The sequence below is a fragment of the Bicyclus anynana genome, chromosome 24 (genome assembly GCF_947172395.1).
Source record: "Bicyclus anynana chromosome 24, ilBicAnyn1.1, whole genome shotgun sequence".
Classification (NCBI taxonomy): Eukaryota; Metazoa; Arthropoda; class Insecta; order Lepidoptera; family Nymphalidae; genus Bicyclus; species Bicyclus anynana.
In genome coordinates this window covers 3461517-3488302 of record NC_069106.1, presented here as the reverse complement: position 1 = coordinate 3488302, position 26786 = coordinate 3461517, and the positions used below count along the sequence as shown (strand labels likewise).

Below are 26786 nucleotides of genomic sequence, written 5' to 3'. Positions count from 1 at the left end.
TACTGTCTCGGCGCTCCGTTCGGCTGAGTGCTCGGCCGAGCACTCGTCGATATGTTTATACGTACCGAGTACTCGGCCGAGGGCACTGTCTTGCCTGTTTCCTCGGTACGTGTGATCAAGGCATTAGAGATTCGCGTATAACGATTACGTTAACGCGATAGTAACAGTATCAAGCTGCCACTAGACCCTCTGCATTGTTATTATATAACTCGGTGTACCATTCAAGTAGTTGACGTAGTTCGTTTCGCTCTTGAAAGTTGGCCGCGTTTCGCGATAATAGTATATAATTAGGACGTCATAAGGCAACTGTCACCGTGCCCATGCTATCTGAAAAACACTTTGCATCGTTTTTCATTGTATTTTTATTGTTTAGCTTTGAATGTGAATGGTTTATGTTGCCTGTTTTCGTGTTGGCACTTTGGACTGGGTCCTAGCTGAAAATCAGCACTGTATGTTCTTCTTTTATGGGGAGCATATAGCAATATGTTGAGCTGGGACCTTTTTCTAGGTTATGCCACATATCGCAGCGTATTATTCTTAAATAATTGTGATGTGTGGCATAATGTAGTAATAAATATATTTTCTTTCTTTCTTCTTTCTTCTATATGGATCTGCAAAATCCAGGTATACGAGGGTATACCTGGGTATACCTGAGTTCCCGTTGCCGACGTCGTATTGGCCTTTGGACTTTCCCCTTTAATCTATATATCTCACATTTCAGGACGAAATAAGCGTAGACTGTTTGGACTTCAACAAGAAAATCCTCCACACGGCGTGGCATCCGCACGAGAGCATCATAGCAGTGGCGGCGACGAACAACCTCTTCATATTCCAGGACAAATTCTAGCGGGCCCCCCACTTTCCCGGCCTTAGGTGAGAGAGGACATAGTAATTGTATAGGCGCGGCTGATCTAGGGCACTCGTCTTAGGAGCTTGGGCCCCATTTGCTAGGAGCTTGGGCCCTCGGTTAAAATTGACCCCACTCATTCACTATAAGCAGAAAATGCAACAATTATAGGCAAAGATTTTATACTATAGATATGTCATTAGCGCGTCGACACTGAGGCGGACAAATTTAAATTGTCTTAATTTCATTTGGTCGCATTGTGAACAGCGAAAGTTATTTAAACAAATAATACCTAAATATTGTCTACAATGTTGAGTAAAAAAGTGTAAAAACTATGTATAAATATGTATTATAAGTAAACAAAAATTGTGCATGTGCATTCAGTGGAGTATCTAAATTCGGATCACTTTTTGCGGTGATTTTGTTGGCTCGTAACATAGCTAATAGTAGAAAATCTTTGGTTATAGAGTATTTTAAATTAGTTTCCCAGTGTTTAGCGGCTTATGCCCTATTTGTAAGGGCCCTCATTTAAAATTGGCCTCTTTCCTTCATACTTGAAACGAAATATAAAACAGTTATGTGCGTTTAATTAAGATTTATATGGGCTTGGGCCCTACATGTAAGGGGCTTCAAATAAAAGTCCTTAAACAAATATATCAGTTATGTTGACAAATGTCTCAACGGTTAATGGGCCCTAATGGGGCGTCATTTAAAATTTATCCTCACGCTTTCATACTTCCACATAATAGTTAAACAATATTTTACATATAACTAAGGTCTAAATAAGGTCTCTAGTTTTTAGGAGCTTGGGCCCTATTTCTAAGGGGCCTTATTTAAATTGGCCTCCAACCATGGTGAATATAAAATAGGCCCACAGTATTTACATTTATCTACTTGAGCGGACTCAGGTCTCTAAGGCCCATGTAAGGGGACGCATTTTAAAGTTGGGCCCCAGTCTCTCATGTAATCATTGGAGCTTTTTTTTTATAATGGGACTATTTTTAATCTACATACACTATCGATCATACAAAAAAAACAGTTACAAGAGGCTTTGTTTGATTGGGGCCTCTTTTTAAATGCGACCCCTGACCCTATGTTCAATAAAGGGTTGATATTTTTTTTCTGCTGCGCCTATTGTTACTAGAGATTTTTTATAATAGTTGTGACTAAAAAGTACCATTGTTAAGCTAATAATGATCCGAAAAAAGATTTTTGGTGGTAAAGAAATTATTGGACAGTTGCAAATTGTTAACAATTATTAAAAAAAATATTAAACTTTATTGTGCTTGCCTTTCAAAATTTTTATAAATAGTATATAGAAAATGTTGTGCGTTCTAAATAGATACATGTTTCAAAAATTTTTTTTTTTTTTGTAAAAATCGGTTTTTTTTAATTTAAATCGGTTAGCATGAGAATATATGAAAATGCTCAATTAATAAAAATGGTACTCTTTTCACAACAAAACAATTTTTTCCATACAGAATTTGTCCATACAAAGTGTATGGTGTAGGAAAGAACTTAATTTATGTAACGATATACAGGGTGTTCGGGAGTATTTGCCATAACTCTGAAGTTATATTCTTTACCGAAAAGTAATTAAAAATGTTCAAGGAACATAAAATTTATTTTTTCGAGGCAAATAATATTTTTTTTGTAAATAGATCTTAAAATGTGTCCCATAAACGCATCCTTATAATTATGACGTAGCCAAGTTTGAACACGCGTTAAATATATACAGATAAACGCGTGTGTTACATGGATAGTCGGAATTATTTGAATTACTTTGTATGAAAACATAAAAAGATTAGTTATGCAGTTCGGCTCCTATAAGTGTACTCGTCAACACTTTGAAGTTATGGGAAACACTCCCGAGCACCCTGTATAGAATATTTATGTTCTATACTGATGAAGTAATTCGTTAAAAATGTCCTCTTTGCCTGTATGGCCTAATATGCACAATGAGATAATAAATTAATTTTGTCTGTTTATCGTTCTCTTTCGTTCCCATAGCAATGATATGTAGACAAAATAACTTTGTTATATCTTAGTGTGTATTTTGGCGTTTTGGGGTAGGTTTTAGTCATGTCATGTTACAAAAAAGAGGGGTAGCTGTCAGTTGAGATTAGTTTTTTTTCTATACATCAAAAACAATCTCATATATTTTTTTTTTTAGTTAGGCTGTATAGTCATTGACCTTTGCCTATCGCAGGCGATAAATATAAAAGAATCATGCTTTCTTTATTTTTACGGCGTCGGTGCAAGGCATACAGCTGTCCTTAAATATTTTTTTTGTTATCGAAGAAATTAATGCAGCCAGTATTTGATAGTTTATCGTAAAATGTTTTTTTACACCTTTTATTTTTTGTTAAGGGCAACGTTTTATGCATCATCACATTTTGATTTTGTAAAATTGTAGAATCATCACTGACAGTTACATCTATGATGATAATAAGAATTGTTAATTGTTTAAAAAAAAAAAACACGGTTCTTCGGATTGTATGGTTGTTATTTTAGTAAAGAAACGATAAACTGCCTTCTGTTGAAACCATTCACACATAAATACCACCGTACATACCAAATAGTTAATAGAATTGATTAATCTAGCTAATGATACATTTCAAATTTTAAAGGATTTTTACATATCACGTTAAAACAAGGCAAAAAAGGCAAGCGCGTCCAATCTTACGCCTCATCATTGCATTAAAGAAAGAAAGAAAGAAAAAAATTTTTTTTTTGGTCATTAAAAACTTAAAACTAAGCTTTTATATAATAAAAAAAAAGAAAAAGAAAAGCGCATTGACCAAATAAAGGACTCCTACTTAGCGTAATGTTGCAGCGCTGGTTTTCAGTTATTTTTTAAAAGGGTGACGTCACTAGCGCAAACAACAGTTATTAAAAATAAGCAACAACAAAAAAATACTTAAAACAAAGCATTAGGCAGTCAAACGCCTTTTTTCCATAAAAACTACAACCAGACTACGTAAAAAGGTGTCTAAAAAGAACGAAACAAGAAAATATTTCAGATCAAAATAGAGAAATGCATATGTACAAAAATGGTCACCCGTTAAAGCATAGCATTTTTTTTAGAATTTAAACTATCGTGAATGATATTCATAGTAATTGATTATCCAAATAGTTTAAATCGTGCCGCGTTGCAAGAATCAGCTCATGTCTAAGGGCCCCGTATGGGTTCAAAACTACTCCTACCTTACCTATATCACGTGAGCCGTGTTTCATAATCACTAACATTTTATATATTTTTCAAATGTTCTGAATTTTACTACTTAGTTTATTTTCCGCGCATGATTTGAGAAAAAATACTATACAAGCCTTGGCCGCAACTAGGCATTGATGGGCTTACGTATGTGAGCCTCGGCTTCGTCTCGGCCCAAATTCATATGTTCGTCCATCAAAGCCTTTTGCCGGCCGCTGTAGTAATAAAAGCCGTTGGCCGAGCAATATCAACATCTGCGCGTTATGATATAGGCAAATGAAACGACTGGGCCGCGCGAACTGTACCTTTTACCGCATTATAAAGATATATTTTGACTTAAACAATATGATATACAACGTGTTAGGTAAATGGTATAACATCCCTAAAAGTACTCATATATTTGATATTCTAAACACAATTCTGTGTATAAAAGAATTCATTTAACAAACTTATAATTTTAAAAATTTGCTGCATAACCCTAACTGTATTTGAATAGCGAATTCATAAGTTTTACCAATAATAATGTAAGAGTCCAATGCAAAAAGTTTAGCTAGGGTTGACACCTCTAGGTTTTAAGCAATTTCTTAAAGTCCTCTTTATAAATTCATTAATTCCCTCAGGATCCTCAGGACTAGGAAGGTCGTATTTTTTATAGGCATGTATTACTCCTCCCTAACTCTTGTTTGACGGCTTGATAGGGTATTTACCAAACACCTTGTATATTTTACCGTTAAATTGTAAAATACGTTAGTTTATTAACATCTGCGTGTTATGATATAGGTAAATGAAACGACTGTACCGCGCGAACTGTACCTTTTACCGCATTATAAAGATATATTTTGACTTAAACAATATGATATACAACGTGTTAGGTAAATGGTATAACATCCCGAAAAGTACTCATATATTTTGATATTCTAAACATAATTCTGTGTATAAAAGAATTAATTTAACAAAAAAATTTGTTTCATGACCCAACTGTATTTGAATAGCGAATTCATAAGTTTTACCAATAATAATGTAAGAGTCCAATGCAAAAAGTTTAGCTAGGGTTGACACCTCGAGGTTTTAAGCAAATTCTTAAAGTCCTCATTCATTCCCTCAGGATTCTCAGGACTAGGAAGCTCGTATTTTTTTATAGGCGTGTATTACTCCTCCCTAAGTCTTGGTTGACGGCTTGATAGGGTATTTACCAAACACCTTGTATATGTTACCGTTAAATTGTAAAATACGTTAGATATTATAATCTGCCGTCATATTGTGAACTGAAAATACTGTTTACAATTTAACGTGTAATTTTTTGGTATATTATAATCTATCGCAACATTTTTGGACCCCAGCATCCACGGGTTCTTCGAATTATGTGATTTAAGTGAATCGAAAAATAATTATCATACAATCCGTTGCATCGCTAGCTAAGTCCGTTAATCAAAACTGATATAATTTATACGCTTTTCATACTTAAGGTTCTACATGATAATTAAGTATTTATTGTTGAAGAATACAGTTTAGGATTCGTCGCTTGATTAACCCCATCAATGAGATTTTTTTTATTATTATTACCAGTAACTGCTCCTAGACTATAGTCTATATGAGATTTGCTCCAGTGTCTTGAGTAAAGTGACAATGGACTGTACGCTCCTTATCTTAAAATTGTAAGTGCTGTACTATTTATTTTGTTAAAACTCCGCTGGCTTTGAAAAAGAATGACATTAAGCTTTAACACAAGGGAATTAGGTCAATTTTACTCTAACCACATGTTCTACCAACATTGTAAATCCCATATTTAGTGAGCCTTTTTTGATATCGAATGAATACACAGATTTATGACATATAAGATACTTATTGCTTGTTCAAATGTACACGACTCATGTTGTTACATTAATTTGTTTTTGTAAATCGAAAAAAAAAATCAAAACACATCTAAATGTCACAAGTACATGGTAAAATTTTATGAACCCTCATCAGTCAACAATTCAGTTAAAATGATGACTTTGTGTTAGAAATTCGTTTCCCCATAATAGAAAAACGCCCGATTGCCTTATCCTCAGACTAATTTTAAATAATCTTCTATCCCATTTCAATTTACCAACAAAATTGTTGTTGTTTTTGAGGGGGACGATATAAACTCACACATCGAAAATATTTTACATCAATAAATATATCCATATACTACACACAACTATAATTTTTAAATCGTTATAACAATAAAACATCGATCCTTTAGACACAGTTTGCATCCATACGTTAGATCATGATCATATAGTTTTTACAGATGGGTAACCTCTATTGGGGCAGGTCCTATATGTATAGGTAATTAGTCTGTGGGTTTATCCGATGCTCATTGTACATAGGCTAAGAGCCTGCTGCCGAATATCTGCCATCTGCCAATCACTAAAAATTTACAAAAAAATGTCTTTTTTGGTATTAATAATATTTTTAATTGTTTCAAATGTAATTATTTGGTCAGAAAATGACACCCTGATAAATACTTTTCAACACAATACATTTTTTTTTTAATTTGAAATAGATAGTCAGTTAAACTGATATTTATAGTCTTCCCAAAAAAAATATACGTTAAATTGAGACAAAGTCTTTTTGCTCATTTCATTATAATCAATCTATTCCTGGAAGGCTGTTTGGCTTTGGATATAGTAGTCAGTTTTGTGCACAGGGGTTTTAAGCAGGGGCGAGGGTACCTAACAACCCGATTCCTATCGGGTTAACTTTTAAAAATCCACTCCTCCAATACTGGTTTCGAATGAATCCTCAGAGTATGCAGTGTATTAATACATACATGAAGTGCACGCAACTGGTTGTAGTAAAGTGTAATTACGAGTAAAATGTCTGTTGACTTACCACTACATGTAAAGCTAAACGGACTTCTCGAAATAGATTGATTATATATACTTAAGGCGCACTTATTCTAATAACGATTTTTGATACTAGCTGCGTAAATATTTAAATTGTTTTTAATTGGCAACTCTACATAATCACACATTGTGTTGTGTATTTATGAGTGAGTGCACAATGCAATTTTCAGTCACTTTTCAGTGTGACAGTAATTCAGTCTGAAGAGAGACTGAAAAAAATATAAGTCTGCCGCTTTATTAGTCTCGAAATCACCACTGTATGCTTTCTGCATCTAGCATTTGCTTGGTTTGGACAGCACAAGGCTGAGCCTTTTTCGAGGTTGTGCCATACATGAGTGTGGTATTTTGTTTTCTGATACTTGAGTTATGGTCTTGCCTTCCCCAGATGGCCTATTCACTATTTTGGTCTCTATTATCAACAAATAAAAATAAACATCAAATCAATTTAGAAATGTTATCTATGTATATCCACCAGTAGACACCGAATGACATTTGTTACATAGAATATCAATTTTGTATATGTCAACTAGCATACGTCAAAGAAAGTGATTTAGCCTGCTAACAGGTAGTGGTTTAGTTGACAAAAAAACACCTACAGACAGACAGACAAAAAAAAAAAATATTGGCTTCATTATAGATTATATATTGCCCCGCAACAAACATTTTCAAAATATCTTCAATAAACAGTAGTGTGTGATGTTAAGGTGTCAGGTAATAACAATTTACATACAATCTGAATAATTTTTATAGCACACCCCTTAAACCTCAACGAAGAAAATCAAAGCAACCATCGTTAAAAAGTTTTTTTTTTTTTATAATATCTTAAGATTATGTAAAATAATAACACGTTTAATTTTGATTATAATTTTTTTTAATGTAGCATGGAGTATTCGCCTTAAGCCTTATCGAATGTTAACGTCAAAAATGCACATTACATAATAAAATAGATAGATGTCATATGACATATGTCATAATTTGTTGTGATATGTCATGATATTCAGGGATTAATTGGGCATATAAACATTTACAGCGATCCGTGTCTTTTTTGATGTGATTTTTTTAGTTTCGTGTATTGTATGTATTTATAAGGAAAATGTGAGCAGTATGTTTTAATTGAAATGAGAGAGAGATGAGAAAAAAAAAATGTAAATAAACGAACGAATGGAGGCCTGTTATAAATATAGATTAACAATGTCACAACGTCGTAAGAACAGGTGGTGTAGGGAGAAACGCAGGTGAAGCCACGGGACAAAATAATACAATTGCCTAAATGCATTTATTATAGTTCAGGAGACGGTATACAAAACGTATGTGTTTTTATACATGTTTTTTTTAGCCACATTATCATTTGTCAAATTGCACCTAATTAAAAAAAATGCTTTAGTTTTGTTTATTTTATAATTTTTCCATTGTTTTGAGAATTTTTAAAATGGGCTAAAAAAAGACAATTCTGGTACTTGATCTTTACTTTCATTTTGTACGAGATAACATGAGATGTGTTTTAAATACATGGAATAGAACATAAAATGTTTATTCACCTAACATTTTGCATAAAAATCTTAATAATTCAAATCTCTATGTCGTGACGAAACTTGGGTTTCTTCTACACCACCTATTATTATGTATTACTATTGTACAGTTTATATACATATAATTGTACTTGTAAAGCTTGGTAATAATAATACTAATTATGTTCACCGAACTATTGAATAGTAATAAAAAAAAAATGTTATTTTTTTTTTTGTAAAACGTGAATTAAGTGTTGTTAAAAGCGATATTATGTGAAGTTCATATAAAGCCTCTAACGAAGAAAATGTAAAAATTAGAAACTTGTATAAGGCACTCATATTACGCTTGAGCGCAACAAATATAGTTTGAGAGACGGTCGACAAAACGGCTGCGTGTTTTGTACGTGATTTTTTTTAAGTACGTGGTTTTTTTTGTACAAGTTAGTATTGAGAAGCAATAATCACGAAATTTTCATTGGAAAGGTTCTGCTATACTCGTATTATAAAAATAATATTTTTTTATGATTTTACAATTTATGGCACAAATGTGAAATTTAAAAAAGAAATCGTGCATAAATCATGTACGCCATTTTGTAACCGTCTCCTGAGCTATTAAGAACAAACTTGTTGATCGATTTTTGTATAGGATCTAAATACTTTTCTTTTCTTTTTTTTCGTAATCGGGGCCCGGTCAATTTCACCGCGCGATTTAGATTAAGCGAACACAATAAAAATAACTCGATATCTGCTAAACGCTACTGTATTGGCTGATTGGTGGTAAGCTGTTAATCCATTCGGTATGAGGGGATGACTGAGGGTTGTAAGAAATCCACTAAGATTTATCATCGAGTGACCCTTATGTTCAGTGTTATAGGGTCACAGCTCATTAAAGCTGATTCGCACGCGACCACTACCTCGCCTGGTTGGTAGTTTTCGTAAACATCCCGTATCCTCTCTCATGCTTTATGGTGAAGCAGCCTTAAGGTCAGCACTGACTTAACGCCGCACCACACATGTATTGCACATTGTTTGTATTGGCTGAATGCTGTGTAGGTACTGTAGAGTTTTTTTTTAATAAATGACACAGGAATTGAGTACTATTTTGTGATACTTATTTGCAATGATTGAATTGTTTTTACAAAAACTGCATTTATAGCGAGTTTTGGGAAATTGTAAATGAATGGAACGGATGTTCTTAATGTTTCCAACCCACCTTTTTAGGTGATTCCTAAGGATGGACTGTTGAAAATAAACTAATTAATAGGATCACTGAGATGATGTTGGTTTCAATTGAAAGTTATGCGTTTTTTATGGGTGGGTTCCACGCATTCCATATTTCTTCCGCGATCATGCTTTAAAAAAAAGAAATTTAAACCCTAATTTAAATATTGAGCTATGTGCTTTGCTGGTGCGGTGCGACGATGTCAGTGACAACCTTTATCTTTATAGTGATAAATGTGTGATATTTATCGATGAAAAATTTGCCTTGCAGCTAAGTTACTTATTGCTTAGAAAGCAATGTTTGGAATTGACTAACGGCTGAACTAGACCTATTCATCCGTGTTCCTGTTTTTGCGTAACTATGTCCTTTTTGACGTTTTGAAAACATCGTTCATTAGAGCGAGATAATGTTTACTTGTAACATCAGGGAAATTTGGGAATGAAACAATTAATTGATCCAAATGGTCATAAAAAAAATTACATGCTCTTTATAAAGAGAATTTGAATCATAAAAGGAATAGTTAGGGCAAATGGGACTTGAGCTGGATAGGCCTATACCAGTCAAAGACCCCACATGTGTAAAAAAAATGAGCTCTGTAGTATAATGCAAAGAGGTTTGAATGTGCGTGTGAATGATTGAAGTGTGCGCGTAATTTATAGTTATAGGTTATCTATAGGTTATAGTTAGGCAAAAAAAAACTGTGAACGCAAACAGTGGTTAAGTAATAAAAAAAAAATCAAGTTTTTTCTTTCCTGCATCGAGGGATCAACAGGTCGCTTTGTGATATGGCCGTTGTGTGATAAAGATGGGACATTAAGAGAGGTGTTTGTTTTACGATGCCGCGATGCGATTGTTTGACAACGAAATGATTGTGTTACGCCGGCGTGTGCCCGCGCCTTTGCCTTGATGACAAATTATTAAAAAAAAAAAAGTTGGATTGTCAGTGTTTGTGCTGATTTTATACAATTTAAGATGTTACGATTGATTATTATAATCGCTCATAGTGTTAGTCGCTAAATTTACTTATTGATCGCTGAACCGATTTGTTGCTTCTGTGCATTCAATCTAAACTACTAAATACGTCGACTAACAAACGTTATAATTGACGACCTGTCAATGTTATGTCTTTAATCTTGCTTATTAATTAGTAAAAATACCTGGAAATATTATACAAAATACCATTGTTGTTAAGCATCGTACCGATGTATTACATATCGATACGCCGATATACGTTTATACGTACGTATATATTTTTGTTTAAATGACTGTTAAAAAGTGCGCTTACAAAAGTATTTTAAACGTTTCAGCGATCGAATATAAGAAGTTAGTTTGTCGGTAACAAGCCATTGAAAGGTTAACTTCTACTGTCATAATATAAACATGCTTTAAACCTCAATTTTATTCAAAGTAAAGTGAACCTAATCACCACTGTTTAAAGTTCACTTTACTTTGGAGAAAATTGAAGTCTGAATCTTAATCGATGTTTATAAAAATCGCAAGCGATTAATCGACCGAGTCGATTGATTATGCGATCGCACCTACAACTTTGAAGTTTGCTAGTATATAGTTTTATTTTATATTTTCGTTATTAAGTCTAAGGTTCTGTCTTGGAAAGAAAGCGTACAAATAATGATACCATTCGAAATTTTGTGAATTTGTTTTTATTACATAAACTTGCGTTATAACCATGTCATATTTCGCACCTGTGAAAATTGTTAAAATATGTTGTTTCTTTTTGTTTTGAAGAATTGTAAATCGATTTGGAAATTACAATGGTGAAGCTTGTTAAGATCATAGTAAACGTTCTTTAACCGTTGATTTATTTTTACCAGTGATAGAACTGTATTTTGGAATATGGCTGACTGCACATATGGTTTTTTGGTTAATTTTGTCGTTTTATAAACTCAACAGTGGCCTGCGTATCGCTCGTGCGATTATTATACTGTCTACTTAAAAAATGGATTTAACTGTTGTAGTCGTTTTAGTGTATAAATTAATAATATTTTTAAATAGTTGACTAAAGCTTGCAGCTCATAAGAGCCAACCGGCACCCGATCAGCGCTGAATTGCATCGTGCGCACTTCTTTATTGACTTTCGCTAGATGTCATGAGACGATGCGGTTTGGGTGCGAGAGAGGTCTAATGAGTTATGGCCTTAAGTCTTAACTTAAACGAGCTCATATTATGTGCAGTTAGCCTTGAATTGGTTAAATAGATTGAAAGCGGGATGTATACTTCGGGAGGTACTTTATAAAAAGTCAAGTCAGAATTGTATGATATAATATTTTGTATGCAAAAACTTTCGAATAATATTTGTATACTTTTTTTTTGAGTTCGCACTTTTTGATGAAGTTTTTTCGATTGTATCATTATCATGAATTATGGTCTTAATTTGGTTGTTTTTTTTTTGTCTGTTAAAGTAAGTGATTACGTATAAAATGTGCCATGTGTCAAGACGAAGGCGCGGACGATGGGTTGTTTATTCCATTGAAGCAATGAGGGGTCGCAACGATGACGCGATGCGCGCCAATCGACCAATCAAAATGTTGGGTGATGACGTGATATCTATCTGTAAGGTGATTGGTCAGCGATCCTTGTTGTAGCTTCAGTCGAAATGCAACCTTAGCGGAGATGTTGTTGAATCCAATTTCCTATAATATAAATTTTTATATCTGAAATGCTGGTTTGATTTTATTTCCACGCGTAGAATTAATACAATAAATTTTAATATTAAATCAAAGTCATCATCGTCACGAAAATTATTATTCGTCGACGTCAAAATTGTCTAACAGTTCGTTTCATGTAGGATGGTGCGGGTGACAGTTCGTTTCATTTCACTCTTGAAAGTTTGCGATTCACGATAAAAGTACGTATTATATATACGTGAACGTCATACAGGCGACTGTCACGGTACCCATGCTAAAACACTTTAGTTGTGAAAGTGAAAAACACTTTAATTGTGTTGTTTCGTTTTTAATTTTAATAAATACGTCGACCTTGCTACCTTGTTACAAGTACAGACTAATACGCAATATAATAAAATAATAAATAATAGAAAAATAAATAGTAAATACTAATACAAGTAAATCCACAGATAGAATAATTAAGAGAATTGTGAGAATTAGAGAAAACTATCTGATACATCCATAGATTACTATTACGATATATCGGGAATTTCCAAAGCATAGACACAGAACTCACTATTCTTCTTTGTCTACGGTACAAATACAGTAAAATGGATAATAATCTTTTCTGTCAAAATGACATTTGAAATCTATCAGTATATTATTTATTAATTAGTTTAAGTTATTTAAAATTCTAAATGAAATCTTTTCTAAGGTTAAACACACAACAGACAAGATGTTTGATGCTATCGTAAGTTATTTTGTTTAAATATAAAATTATATTTATAATAAGCAGTTTTAAAAAAGCCATAATTCATTTCGAAGTACCTCCTTCAAAACTTGATACGAGTTAAGTTTTGAGGGTAGGCAGTGCATTTTTGTATATGTGAATAAACTGCCGTTGACTTAAATAAAGAAAAGAATGTTGATGTCATAATTAACAACCCATATTCGGCTCACTGCTGAGCTCGAGTCTCCTCTCAGAATGAGAGAGGTTAGGCTGATAGTCCACGGCCAATAGACAGACTTCACGCACGCAAATAATCAAGAAAATTCTCTGGTACGCAGGTTTCTTCACGTTTTCCTTCAGCGTTTGAGACGCGATATTTAATTTCATAAAATGCAATTCGAACCCAGACCCTCCGGAATCTGAGGCGGAGGTCATATCCACTGGGCTATCACGGCTCTCGGCTGTTGATATGCCGGGCTGTAATAGGTATCTACCTATTGTGTCAGTGATATCCCAGTGGATACGACCCCTATCTCCGATTCTGGAGGGCGTGGGTTCGAATCCAGACCGGGCCATGCACCTCCAACTTTTCAGTTGTGTGCATTTTATGAAATTAAATACCTATCACGTGTCTCAAACGGTGAAGGACTATCGTGAGGAAACCTGCATGCATACCAGAGACGAACTATCGTGAGGAAACCTGCATATCTGAGAATTTTCTTAATTCTCTGCGTGTGTCAAGTTTGCCCCCACTAGGTGGACCGATGTCATCAAGCGGGTTGCAGAGAGCTTCTGGATGCTGGCGGCTCGAGACCGTTGTGTTTGGAAGTCCATGCAATAGGCCTATGTCCAGCAGTGGACGTCCATCGGCTGATAATGATGATGATGATGAATTAGGCTTAGTTTACAAGCACCTTCGAAACGTCAAGATATGTCATGATTTAATAGTGATCATTAAAGTCGAAAACTTAAAATTCAAGCTACTAGGGTATAATAGAAGGTAGGGAGTTGTATTTTATTTTATTCCACAGAAGCGGACCGAAACATTTGATTTGTTTCAAAAATTGGAGCGTAAATCTTATAATGGACGTTATAGAGAGCGCGCTGCATTTGAAATGTCGGCTGCGTGATACGCATTGTCAAAGAATGGTTGGTACTAGACACATATCATCATCATCATCATATCAGTCGATGGACGTCCACTGCAGGACATAGGCCTTTTGTAGGGACTTCCAAACATCACGATACTGAGCCACCTGCATCCAGCGAATCCCTGCGACTCGCTTGATGTCGTCAGTCCACCTGGTGGGGGGTCGGCCAACACTGCGCTTACTAGTGCGGGGTCGCTATTCCAGCACTTTGGGACCCCAACGTCCATCGGCTCTTCGCACTACGTGCCCCGCCCATTGCCACTTCAGCTTCGCAACTCGTTGAGCTATGACGGTGACTTTTGTAGCGACGTTTGTGCGGGGACACTAAGCTGTGACCCCGTAGGGCGTCATTGATTGAAAGAGAAAATTGCTGTTTTGTAGGATGTATTAACAAACTCCAAGGTGATGATACTGCAAGAGGTGAACGAACCGTTTCTAAACATAGCCGTGTCGAAGGCAGCGACGATGCTGGGAGCGTATGACGTCACTATCACAGACAAGCTCGTATGGGAATACGATTATATGGGCAGGTAACCTTCGGTTAGGGGTGGAATAAACTCTACATCATTAAGACTTTATGGGCACTACAATGGCCAGAATCATATCTATACTTAGTATTATAAAGCTGAAGAGTTTGTTTGTTTGTTTTATTGAACGCGCTAATTTCAGGATTTGAAAAATTCTTTCCGTGTTCGATAGCCCATTTATCGAGGAAGGCTATATATTATCCTCGTATTCCTACGGGGCCGGGAACCATGCGGGTGAAACCGCGCGGCATCAGCTAGTTTATTACACAGAGCCAGGCTTCTAATATAGAAAAGGGACTGGAGCTAAGACCCACCCACCACGCTGTTACAGAGCGGGTTGACGAGTTTAGGGTGATAATGTTAAGTTCATTATGGATCAATAAAAGATGTTAATTAAATATAATAACCGAGAACGAGGGCTTAATTTGCTCTCCGAGGAACGGAGTGTAACACCACCAACTTCCAAAATTCAGGCTGGGAATTACAACTGAAAAATTCTCAAAAGAAAGGAGGTCTCAGTAACTCATCTCGACCCAGGATCTCGTGATTCAAAACTACTAAAAGTTTGTTTCTTGAAGAAAAAAAACGTTTAAATCACTTTTCTTGCTGAAAAAGTTCGCCGATGTACCAAAGCGGCGAAATAACATTTGAAGCTGTATTATTTTTTCTACTACCAACTATCTCAACGAAAAAATCAAACCAATCGTATGTCTATAAATGTTGTAAAACTCAGGCTGTATTAGTCAACAAACTTTGCTTGTCCCTTTGGGGATAAATGAAGAATTAAAAATTTCATAAAACGTTGTAGCAAACTTTTTTTGGTAGGTAAAGTAATGATTTCCTTACTAAAGTTTAATTATCAAGATTTTTCTAGATATAAGTAAATTGTCGGGTGGTTAGCGTAAGCCAGGGCCGTGGATGGGCATACCCTTATCCAGATTCCCTCTCCTATAATATCTCCTGCACGCCTAGACCTATAGAGGGCTTTTGAAATAGTTTGATAATCATGATGTTATACTTAGGTTATACTTAGGTTAGGTTAGGTTTATAGAGTATTTTCTCGTATACCAACTACACAGGGTGTTCTCATTCATGGCGGACGCGATATTCGTGTCGACGCTGACGCACATGTGCGCGCAGAGGTTCGCGGCGCAGTCGTCTGTGCCCGTGCTGTGCATGCGTTCGCGGACGCACGCAACTGTACAGGCGCTGGCTACCGTCATGGCTATTATTGTTAGTAATAAAATAATCAAGCTGCTGTAAATCGTTGACGAGTTCCATAATTTGTGTTTCGGCTCCATCATCAGTCCAGACCTTCATAAAATTGTAGTGATTTAAAATACCTTATGGAAACACTAACAGATGCACTAGCCGACTCTACGATTTTCAAAAGTTCCCCTCGATTTCTCCAGGATGCCATCATCAGATTCTGACATGAAAAAAATGGGAACACCCTGGAATCAAATCTTTCAAAACAAAAAAAGAATTTTCAAAATCGGTTCGTAAATGACGGAGTTTTACTAGTTTTACTTTACCTAGATAAAGGTCGCGGCATGTAAATTGGACTATGCACAGTAGTTTCTCTAAAATTCAATTTATATTTTGATTTTTGACAACCTCACTGGCGCAAATTGTAGTAGACGCTGTGGTTCTCATCAAAAAAGTCCTAGATTGGATTCACAGCTCTGGTCAATTAGGTATTATATTTTCTAAATTGGCTAAGATATGGTTTGGTAGTAGGCATCGGCCATAGCTTTTTACAACCCTGATTTACAAAGATTTACCACCAATCGATTTAGCGTTCCGATACGATGCTGCGTAGAAATTGTCAGAGGTATGAGTAGAATGAACTTGTACCTCTTACTCTTAGGAGTCTTAGAGTATAGAGGATAAGTTCCTTTTATCTAAGACTGCGCATAGTCACATAACATCATGTCCGGTCTAATTTTTGAAATGGCTGAACCTATTTTAATGGGACTTTCACTGAAAGATAGAGGAGGTTATTGAGCAACATATAGGTACTTAGGCGGCTGTAATCCTGGAAAAATCCAAGGTTCTAGCGACATATAGGTAGTTACATAATATAGTCCTCCAATTATGAAAAACTGAATTGCACGCGGACAAGTCGCGGGCGCCCGTTAGTTAGTATACCTACCCAAATATAATTTCTATAAAATCGTCTATTTCTGTTTCTAAGTTTACATGAATACCAGCCTCAATAGCTCAACCACCCACTCCTAATACAGTCTTTCCCGACTAGTTGGGAATATTGGTCATATTTAAAAACAAGATATGGCAAATATTCTTTTTTTTTTTAAAAAAAACTACCTCTGTAGAAGACTCCGCTCTTCCATAGCTAGTACAAATAGCCTCTATCATTCGCAGGAACAATTTGGAACTATGCGAGATGTAAATTTGGCATACGTAGGATCGCCCCATCCGGTATTGAATTCCTACCTCTTGTTGTGTCCCATGCTTGGAGCTAACATTAAATTCAAATGCTGTTGCGAGGTAAGACTAACTTCTAAAAAGTCCACGGATATACATAAGTCATCATCTTCATCATTGCGGATGCCCGCGGCTTCGTCCGGACACCTCTTTAATCCGGCCCTATGGCAAAATCCGTTCTTTGTGGATACCTACTAACTATAAACTACCTCCCTGCCAAATTTCAGCTTATGTGCATCACACACATTTTTTGACGGCCTCCGTGACGCAGTGGTATGCGCGGTGGATTTACACGACGGAGGTCCTGGGTTCGATCCCCGGCTGGGTCGATTGAGATTTTCTTAATTGGTCCAGGTCTGGCTGGTGGGAGGCTTCGGCCGTGCCTAGTTACCACCCTACCGGCAAAAACGTGACCGCCGGAAGTCCCTACAACAGGCTCATGTCCTGCAGTAGACGTCCATCGGCTGATAATTATGATGATGATGATTATTGCACTTTTCAGAAATGTCCAGTTACCCCTCTTCTATACAAAGCCAGCCAAGAAATAGTAGAGCAGAATCATACACACCTCATGGAGTGTTCTTGCAAAGGCTTAGCATTGCAAGACGCCCATGTCATCATAGCAGGCCCGAGTAATCCAAAGAAAATTGATGAATTCAAACTTTGCATTAAGGTAACAAATGATTAAAGATAAGAGAGTTATTGAAATAAATGAGATGGTGATAATAAAATAAAATACCTGGCCGATTTTTAAGCCTCAATAGCTGCTAAGTACCGTTCCAGTACGATGTTGTGTAGAAACTGATAGGGGTGTGGATTTTCATCCTCCTCCTAACAAGTTAGCCCGCTTTCATCTTAGATTGCATGATCACTTACCATTAGGTGAGATTGTAATCAAGGGCTAACTTGTAAAGAATTAAAAAAAAAGCTGCTAAGTATTACTATTGTCATACCCAACCACTTCTAACAGAGATTCTTTTCGACTAGCAATGGGAATATCTGTCTTTACTTATGGCAAATATTAAAAAAAAGTCTGGCAAGTTTGTTGATAACACTCCCATGATATGCGGGCGACGGGCGGAAAGACTGCGCGGGTGTGAAATCGTGCGTGCGGGGAAGTGACGTGCATCAGGCGTGGGTTTTTCATTCATCGCTACACGCCCCCAGCCCGCGCGCAATTTGCCAAGCTTTATACCAAGGCATGTTCATAGCCGTAGCCTTCACTATTATAAAACAAATTAATTAACAAAATTGAGGGTTTAATACATTTTAAATAATTCCAATAGGTAATGAGAAATTTGTTATTGGTGTTATCTACATAAACTGGTAAAGTTTTTATAAAATCTCGAACATTTCAAGGTTTTTTTTGAATATGAACTCTGAAAATCGATAATAATAATAATAATTCATTTATTCATGAGAAAGTACAGAAGGTTTACAGAACAAGCTACTAAAGCTACTAAGATACTAATGTTTATTTGCATTGAATAAACTCTGGAATTAATGGACCTTCCACCAATGTAAAGCAACATTCTTAGCATCTACCTGGAGATTCCAAGTAGGGGATAAAATGAGTTATTGTAAATTTGATTAAAAACATTTTTTTTTATTTCAGGATGTAGAATCAAAGACATGCAGACCTTGGATTTTTTTCCACACCGGCCCCCGAGGCAAAGAAGTCGATGACAACCTATTTGAACATTGCAACTCCAGAACTTTCCAGGCCTTTGAAAACTTTCACTATATAGCCGCTGCCATGATGGCATATGTTATTCAGGATTACAAATTTTGATCGCTTAGAGGCTGTGAGAAATAATCATTCAACACATAACTATAAATAAAATCTGTCTGTAATTTCAAAATAGCTGTATTTTTTCAAGTGCTTATAGCTGTTTACACAATACTAGAACATAATCAAGTCTTTTTAAAATTTTTCTCTGCCTGTTTTTCTGTTTGTCTGGCTTCATCAAATTTACTTTATGGGACTTTCACTGGATTAATAATAACTGGATAAATTAGGTTATGGAGCAGAGAATATGAAATATCTTCGCTATCCATGGATTCACGGTGCAAATGCCGGGTACATCGCTTGGCACAGAGAAAAACTTCCAGCAGAGTCCTGGACTTGTGACCTAAGGACATAGGGTTAAGGAATTCCTTGACAATCAATTAACACTGCCCTTCTGCTTGTTGTTATCGCGAAACTGAAGTGGCAATGGACGGGGCACATAGTTTGTAGAGCCAATGGACGTTGGGGTCACAAGGTGGTGAAATGGCAACCCCACTCTGGAAAGCTCAGTGTTGGTCGACCCCAAACTTACTAGACTAGCACATATGAATTAGAAATAAGAAATAGCTAAGGTGCACTTTAAAAAATTCAAAGTTCATTTCCATAAGGCAATACTTTATTAATAAGTAATTATTATTTACATACCTACACAATTAACTACAATAATTATATCAATTAATTAGCTGGGTTCTTGTATTTGCCGCGCATAACCTTTGGTAAAGGTATCACTCCCGGACACGGTACTTGTCCATAGACTTCACAGATGCAAGGTCTTTCGCAACCAACGCCGAAGTTAGCTGGATTGTCTTTCTTTTCAGCAGCAATCGACTCAGCCTCTAAAACCTCCTTCGACTTCCCAACAGTATTCAATAAATGGTCTAGAATATCCTCCTTTGATTTGTTGTCTATGTCCACCAAAATTTGCCTTCCATCTTCAAAATAACACTTTATGAACGGCGTCGGTGTTAAGTTCTTTAATGTAGCCACTTGTACGTTTGGATTTTTGTACTGTATTTGCGGAAGATACCAGAAAACGAACTCTTTTGCGCCTGTATTGTTTTGACCGATTATGTTGTATGCGACGGAGAAAATTTTTATTTTATCCTTGAATACTAACTTGCCAGCGTTTAGGTAATTAAGTGTTCGCCGGATAGGAGCTCTTCCTTTCATGAAAGGCATTTTTGTTTATTTTTGATACTATTATTGTTACAAAAGAAAATAACCTCTACAATCCATACAATTTACCAATGCAAATTTGACATATGATAAGACATTGACACCATATTGACACTTTGTTTTTTAATAACTCGTGTTACGGCTTTGGAATCTATCCCGTTTGAGCCTGTGATGGTACGTTCCACTAAGCGATCACAACGGTCGCGCTCATGTTCACAGTTTTAGACATTCCCGTTGCTTGCGAGCATTGCAATCATAAACTCAAGTGGAATAGTATATGAAGCGTTGATTTACACAAAACAACTACATAAAAAATATAAGTCAGTTGTAGAGTGTTGTTTAGCGTCGTCCCAAACTGTATTTTTTCAACTAAGTTATAAAACTATATTAGGTAATAATTAAATACTATTTTATAATTTGATAATTTTAAACAGGTTCTTTGTAGTATTTAATATTTTCTAAACCTGTATTCTTTAAACTGAGCAAGACGATAAAATAAATGAGGGTGATACTGTCATTCTCATGGCAACCCAACCCATCAATGAGCGCTACTTGATACTTGATACCTACTTGATATTTTGTGGGAAGGAAGACTCCATTACTGACTGACGGATGCACATGCTCTTTATGTACGAGTGGATAGAATTTGTCTATTGTACATTAAACGTAGCATTCTATTGGTGAAAGATTTTTTAAAATTGGATCAGTAGTTCCGAAGATTACCCCTTACAAAGAATGTTACAAACTTTACCGCTTTATAATATTAGTATAGATTTAGCAATAAGTTTTACATACAATTAGGAAAATGAGGACGAGAGAATAGCATGGAATAATTTTCAAGTCATATCAATAAAATTAAATAAAAAAATTCCCAGAATACAGTAGTTTATTAATCTAAGGATAAATTATAAATTTAATCGGTCAAGTGTGAGTCGAACATGCGCACGAAGGTTCCCGTACCATTATCTTTAACAACGGACGGCGAAACGTATTTTTTATGACAGTCCCCTTAAATATATAAATCATAAATCATTTATTGCCAGAATGTGGTCATATACAGATATTGTTACATTTTAATGTTCATACACAATCTGCCTCATAGGCGTGCAAGCCGAGTACATTATTATATATTTTTAGTATTCTGTTTTTAACTATAAATACTTACATCTTCTGAGGAGATTTTAACTGTCTAGCTATCAGGGTACAAGAGATACAGCCTGGTGACAGATGGACGGACAGCGGAGTCAGCGGAGTTTGTAACGTGGTTCCCTTTTACCCTAAGGTATGGAGCCTTCTGTTTTAATAAACACAGGTACATATGGCGCAGCTTCTATCTACCTCCTCTAAGAGGCTAAATTCCTCTTTATTTAGATGATAGAATAATGTAATGTCATGTCACAGGTTTGTCATCAATCGAGTCTCAGTTACTAGTGTCATAATCATATTTAATCAAATTCAAAATATATAAAGTTATTATTTGTGTTTAAATCTCGGGAGTTTTTAAATCTTCTGTCATCAAAAGCTTTATAAAAACAGCCTCGCGATGGTACATTATGAGTCCTAATAATGTCCAAATTTCCACCACGTCTATTGTTCTATGCTAACCTTACAAATGAACGATATTCTACTATAAGAATATTCTAAAAATACTTAACTATCATGAAATAATCATAACAGTTACAGAACGAAACGAAACAGGGCGATATACTCGTATCGTAAATTAAATAGTGAAAAGGGACAAATACATGTAAAGTGCGATACATTGTGATCGCTTTCCAATATTTTGATTATGCCAAAATGCAAACCAGTCAAGAACGCTTGCAAAATATGCTTCCAACAGGTGACAACTAAAACCGGGGTGCAATGTCAGGGTGCTTGTAGAACGTGGATACACTTCAACTGTCTCAATTATACCCCAGGGAAAATAAAGGACATAAAGCAAGGTTACATCACAGTGACATGTCCATGTCCGGATTGTAAGAGCGTGGCACCGAAAGAATTCACGAATGATAAGTCCACAAGCTGTGTCCTGCCAAGCTGTCCGGCAAAACAGACGCCGAGGTGTCAGAACTCTGCGTGTCCATCCTATCAGTTGTTGTATCCGCACCAAAACGAACAGGCCCTTGGAAATGGATGCGATTTCAGCAAATGTGGACAAAGCGACTCGTCTGTGACATCGGGAGACATCCAAAGCTCCACTTCCACAGAATCTTTGAATGTACTCGAGGAAATGTCCAAAACTGTTGGCCAATTGAAGAAACAAATTAATTGTCTGGCAAACAAAATGAAACGACCTGCCAAAAAGAACAAATATTGTGGCAACAAACAATGTCGGAGCATAAATGATAAAATTCCTTGCTGCTGTGGATCTAAATAGTAACATTAAAAGTGTTCTGAAAACTCTGGTTTTATTAAATTTCAATTTGGTGTTGTAGGGGGTATCTACTAAACCGATTTTGAAAATTCTTTTACCACTGTAAATCCACGTTATTTGGTTATTTGTGAGTGTCATAGGACAAATTTTATCCTCATATTCTCAAGGGAACGGAAACTACACGCGTTTTGCGTGTCAATCTGTCACAGTCAATTAACTCAAAGCTGGTCACAGCTGAAAATGTATACTTTTATGTAATGCACATGCGAATGCACGGCATATTAATACTGAGCTGTATACTTTTTCTTTATACAGGTTACAGACAGGCTTGCTGTCATTAAGGTAGGGTTCGTACTGTCTGTAACTCACAAGGTGCGGACACGGTCCGGCGAAAATGATGTCCGAGATATCTGACAACGTGGGTGTTTAACTCACAGATCTCGGGGGCGCTGATACACTTAGGTCAAAACACCATTTCAGAACGACCCTCTAAGCCCTTAGAGTCTAAAGCTTAGACAGTCGTTCCGCCTATCTCTTTTTCTGCGTTTGCCTTCGGGCCCCATCACCATCAGGCTAGTTTCAGCGCTCGCTCAAAGCCCCGGTGACGCCGCTGAGGTTTCATAAAGGATGAAGTGTGCTAAATTGCGCGACCTGCTGGCCTATTCACTATTATTTGGTCTATATTATCAAACTAATAAAATGAACATCAAATCCACTGAGAAATGACATCTACTTACTTTATGATATCGACTCAACTTGCATTTGTCCGGTTTTTAAGGCTTATTACCCTTGTTATTTTCTACCAAATGTTACTAAAACTAAATAAATAATTCCTTTGTAACACTAATTTGGAAGCTCACAAGCGTAGTCTGTTAGAATAACGCTCAGCGTGTTAAAAGTTACACAACAATCGCAAACTTACGTAATTGCTATTAACTTTAATAAGGCGTACAGTATTGCGTTATACGTAGGTAGAACTAAATTAAGTCTAGCCTCGTACATATTATGTTTTCTGTGGTCTAGCTTAATCTTCTCTATCAAATGCCGCGACTCCGTTTGCGTTGTATTAATTTTTTGGTACATATAACTTTTCTCTCTTTTTATTTTTTTACGTATAAGGTGAGTGTAACCACAGTCCAATGATCAAACTTAAAGGGAAGAAGGAAAAGCCCAGTATTTCATAGCCCGACTTCGATTCGAAACCAAGACGTCGAGATGGAGCCACAAAAAAAATCACTTAACAGCGTGGATTACCTATAGACTAGTCCGTGCTTAACATATACCAACGAGGCAGTGAGGGATAGGAGATATTCATAAAATAATTACCAACTCCATTCGCTCCCTGCCCGATGAAACCCTAAGGCAGAAGCAGATGTAGGCGGAACGACTGTCTAAGCGCGTCTCCTCTGAAACTAGGACCTCGATTTAGAGGACCATTCTGGAAGGGTATTTAGGTTGGGTATATCAGTCCGAGCGCCTGATCGTCGGTTAAAAACGATGTCCGAGTAACGTCAGATATTGGGGACCTCGTCTTTACCGGCGAAGACGCTGTGTAACTTCTGTTTGTGTTGCCTCATGCCTGGGAAGCATTGTCGGTCGTTATGCCATCGTCAGGATCGTAAAGGACGTTTTTCGGGCGTCTAGACCTACGATCGGCGCTGGGATCGGGGATGTAGCTGCAAGCCTGAACTACTAGTTGGTTGGGGTGGGGGCTCTCTCACAATAAGTATTCAAGAGCTGTTTCATATATTGGCCTATTGTGGGGAGATCTAGGTCTCTATGTAGGTAGTTATTGCGTACAAACCACGGAGCGCCCGTGGCTTGACGCATGAAGCGGTTCTGATGGACTTGGATGGGTTTAGAGTCGCCTTTGGGCGAAAATACCTGCTCCTAATTAAGGTTTTCACGTCAGAACTAACGGCTCTGAAAGTCTTAATCAGGTTTAGTCTCTGCATCGATGGATCACTCAGCCGGAGATGTATGTATGTCTTTCATGTGTCATTACATGTAGATAATTCGGATTAATAACTTATTTATCATTTCAATTATCAATGTATTATGAATCAATGCTATCATACGACTGACAGGCATTTAAAATGTTTTATGACCTTTAAAATAGAATATAATGTTAATGATGTCTACATGTTGTTATAGGTAACAGCAACGTAGACAGGGTAAGTGATAAGTTAACAATATTATGTCATCATTATCGGCCCACAGGCAGCGCTGGATTAGCCATAGAGCGGTAGGTGGCATTTCCTACAGGCCCCGCGCGCAAAGGCAGACTCTGTCTCAGACTGTAAGAATAAGTGTATTATCTATGCCCAGACACGCAGGCATTCACACACCCACTAACTCATACACAAACACAAACATCTACACACATGCATAATTGCACTTACATTGTGAATTTTAAAATAAAGTAGGTACTCGTAAGTCGTAATAGTATAAGTTAATTATAATGATAACGCTAACTAGTAATTTATAATTTATGTAACAATAATTGTATTTTTTGTTTCTATTTTCATTTTATTGTTACATTTGAAACTGTATTGTATTGTAACCTTACAATATAATCAATACCTACTGTAATCTCTGTGGCTTTAGTTATAAGTTTATATGTATTCGAATAATCATGTACGCTGTGATTACAAATCTATACTTATAATAAATCTGTTGAGAGGTCAATTCTGTACATGAAATATATTTCCAAATTAACTATCAGGGGGTGATTAGTGATCGATTCTGATGCCAAAAATGCAATCAGTAAAATTTTTGTCTGCCTGTCTGTCTGTCTGTATTGTTCGTTATAGAAATAAATACTACTCGACGGATTTTAACGAAACTTGGAACAATTACCTATTTTTTATACTCCTGGGCAGGCTGTAGTATACTTTTCATCACGCTAGGATCAATAGGAGCAGAGCAGTGAAGTGAAATGTTGGGAAATCAGGAGAAGTTACTCAATTTTTACAGCGATACTACTGTAGGGGCTGGATTAAGGAGGTCTAAGTAATCAAAGTCGCGGACGTCCGCTAGTAAATAAATAAAGGAGCCCCGCGCCCGAGAAAAAAGAAAAAATGCGAGCTCAACTCATGCGAAGAGGGTTCCAGAGTAGGTAAGTTACCTATAGAATCTACCATGTTCTTTAGAATCTGACATAAATTTGTAATTATTAGACTCATTTTTAGGGTTCCGAACTATAAGAAATGAGTATCCTTATAAGATCGCTGGCGTTTCAGTTTCAGTTCGTCCGGCGTCACAGTAAATTTTCTCCGAATCTACTGGACCAATTAAGGTGAAATTTTGTATTTGTTTTTTTTAAACCTAAAAGGGCCCCCTGCTTACATTTGCTACAGGCCCCGCGCCTGCTAAATCCGGCACTGCCCTCAGGTCCAGGCCTTTAGAAGAGGATAGTATGTAGCTTATATGTCAAGACTCTCGACGCTGTTCCAATACGGAATACAGATTGATGGGCTTAGTGATAACGTAACTTAAATAATCATCATCATCATTGTTGAATAACACCCACGATAGTTTAAATTCTAAATTTAAACTATCGTGGTTGTTATTCATAATTGATTATGAAACACGGCTAAAACTCACGTGATATAAGGTCGGAGTATGCCCGACTAGTTTTGAACACATACTGCGCTGCGAAGCGGTGGCGCGGCGCGCAGCTGCTCGCATCGCGCGGTGGGAGAGGAGTTTAGTGATGTGAAGGTACCGTTACACTCTTCGACGGTTCATTAATGTCATCTTCATTAGACTCGTCTTCTTGTAAGCAAACCGAAACACTATCTTGTTCCTGTGTTATTTGTGACAATGAAAGGAATAGCGGTTTCCACGCTGTCGACAGTAACCATCCATGATCCCGATTAAAATTGATTAAAATCATCATTGATGGACATCCTTACCTTACCTGATCAGCCAATAGACGTCCACATAGGCCTCTTGCATGGACGTCCAGCGGCTCCCTGCAACCCGCTTGATGTCCTCGGTGCAATTAGTGGGGGGTCGACCAACACTGCGCTTTCCGGTGCGGGGTCGTCATTCCAGCACCTTGGGACCCTAACGTCCATCGGCATATGGACATCCACTTCTGGAAATATCCGCAATGGACGTATGTTTTTCCCTTCTATTTATTTCCTACAGCAAAAGCTCAAGGATTTATCAGGAATGTTTAATGTTTCACTTAAGTCTTCAAGGAACCCTAAAATTAATTAATAGTACATTGTTTAGTTTCGTTTCATTATCAAAATCTTACCTACATGTAATTAGTCATTTGAAATTAGCGAACAAA

General features: G+C 36.5%; 4 protein-coding genes across 4 annotated transcripts in view; 3 read left to right on the top strand and 1 right to left on the bottom strand.

The window, feature by feature from the left end:
* LOC112045423 (serine/threonine-protein phosphatase 2A 55 kDa regulatory subunit B alpha isoform) overlaps window positions 1–12342 on the top strand; it is a 32093-nt gene extending 19751 nt beyond the window's left edge. The window contains exon 11 of the mRNA XM_024081588.2: window positions 722–12342. Within this exon, the coding sequence (XP_023937356.2) occupies window positions 722–847 (126 nt within the window). The 3' untranslated portion in view covers window positions 848–12342. The remainder of the gene's footprint in view (window positions 1–721) is intronic.
* Window positions 12160–19035, top strand: LOC112045412 (ornithine carbamoyltransferase-like). Its single transcript, XM_052888880.1, has 7 exons — window positions 12160–12240; window positions 14006–14167; window positions 14551–14699; window positions 15776–15929; window positions 17082–17207; window positions 17647–17817; window positions 18760–19035. Exons 1-7 carry the CDS (start codon window positions 12160–12162, stop codon window positions 18934–18936), a joined length of 1020 nt encoding a protein of 339 aa, XP_052744840.1. The 3' UTR covers window positions 18937–19035.
* Window positions 19036–19527: 492 nt separating this feature from the next.
* Window positions 19528–20187, bottom strand: LOC112045395 (probable 28S ribosomal protein S25, mitochondrial). Its single transcript, XM_024081556.2, has one exon. It carries the CDS (start codon window positions 20110–20112, stop codon window positions 19609–19611), a length of 504 nt encoding a protein of 167 aa, XP_023937324.1. The 5' UTR covers window positions 20113–20187; the 3' UTR covers window positions 19528–19608.
* Window positions 20188–21898: 1711 nt separating this feature from the next.
* Window positions 21899–22486, top strand: LOC112045413 (uncharacterized). The gene has a single exon (XM_024081577.2). The coding sequence runs from the start codon at window positions 21899–21901 to the stop codon at window positions 22484–22486; it is 588 nt and encodes a 195-aa protein (XP_023937345.1).
* Window positions 22487–26786: the final 4300 nt, after the last annotated feature.

Coding starts and splice junctions, on each gene's coding strand:
- LOC112045395 (XM_024081556.2), bottom strand. CDS start 20,112: ATGCCTTTCATGAAAGGAAGAGCTCCTATCCGGCGAACACTTAATTAC.
- LOC112045412 (XM_052888880.1), top strand. CDS start 12,160: ATGAGGGGTCGCAACGATGACGCGATGCGCGCCAATCGACCAATCAAA. Junction 12,241..14,005: donor ACGTGATATCTATCTGTAAG/GTGATTGGTCAG, acceptor TCAAGCTACTAG/GGTATAATAGAAGGTAGGGA. Junction 15,930..17,081: donor CTACCGTCATGGCTATTATT/GTTAGTAATAAA, acceptor TATCATTCGCAG/GAACAATTTGGAACTATGCG.
- LOC112045413 (XM_024081577.2), top strand. CDS start 21,899: ATGCCAAAATGCAAACCAGTCAAGAACGCTTGCAAAATATGCTTCCAA.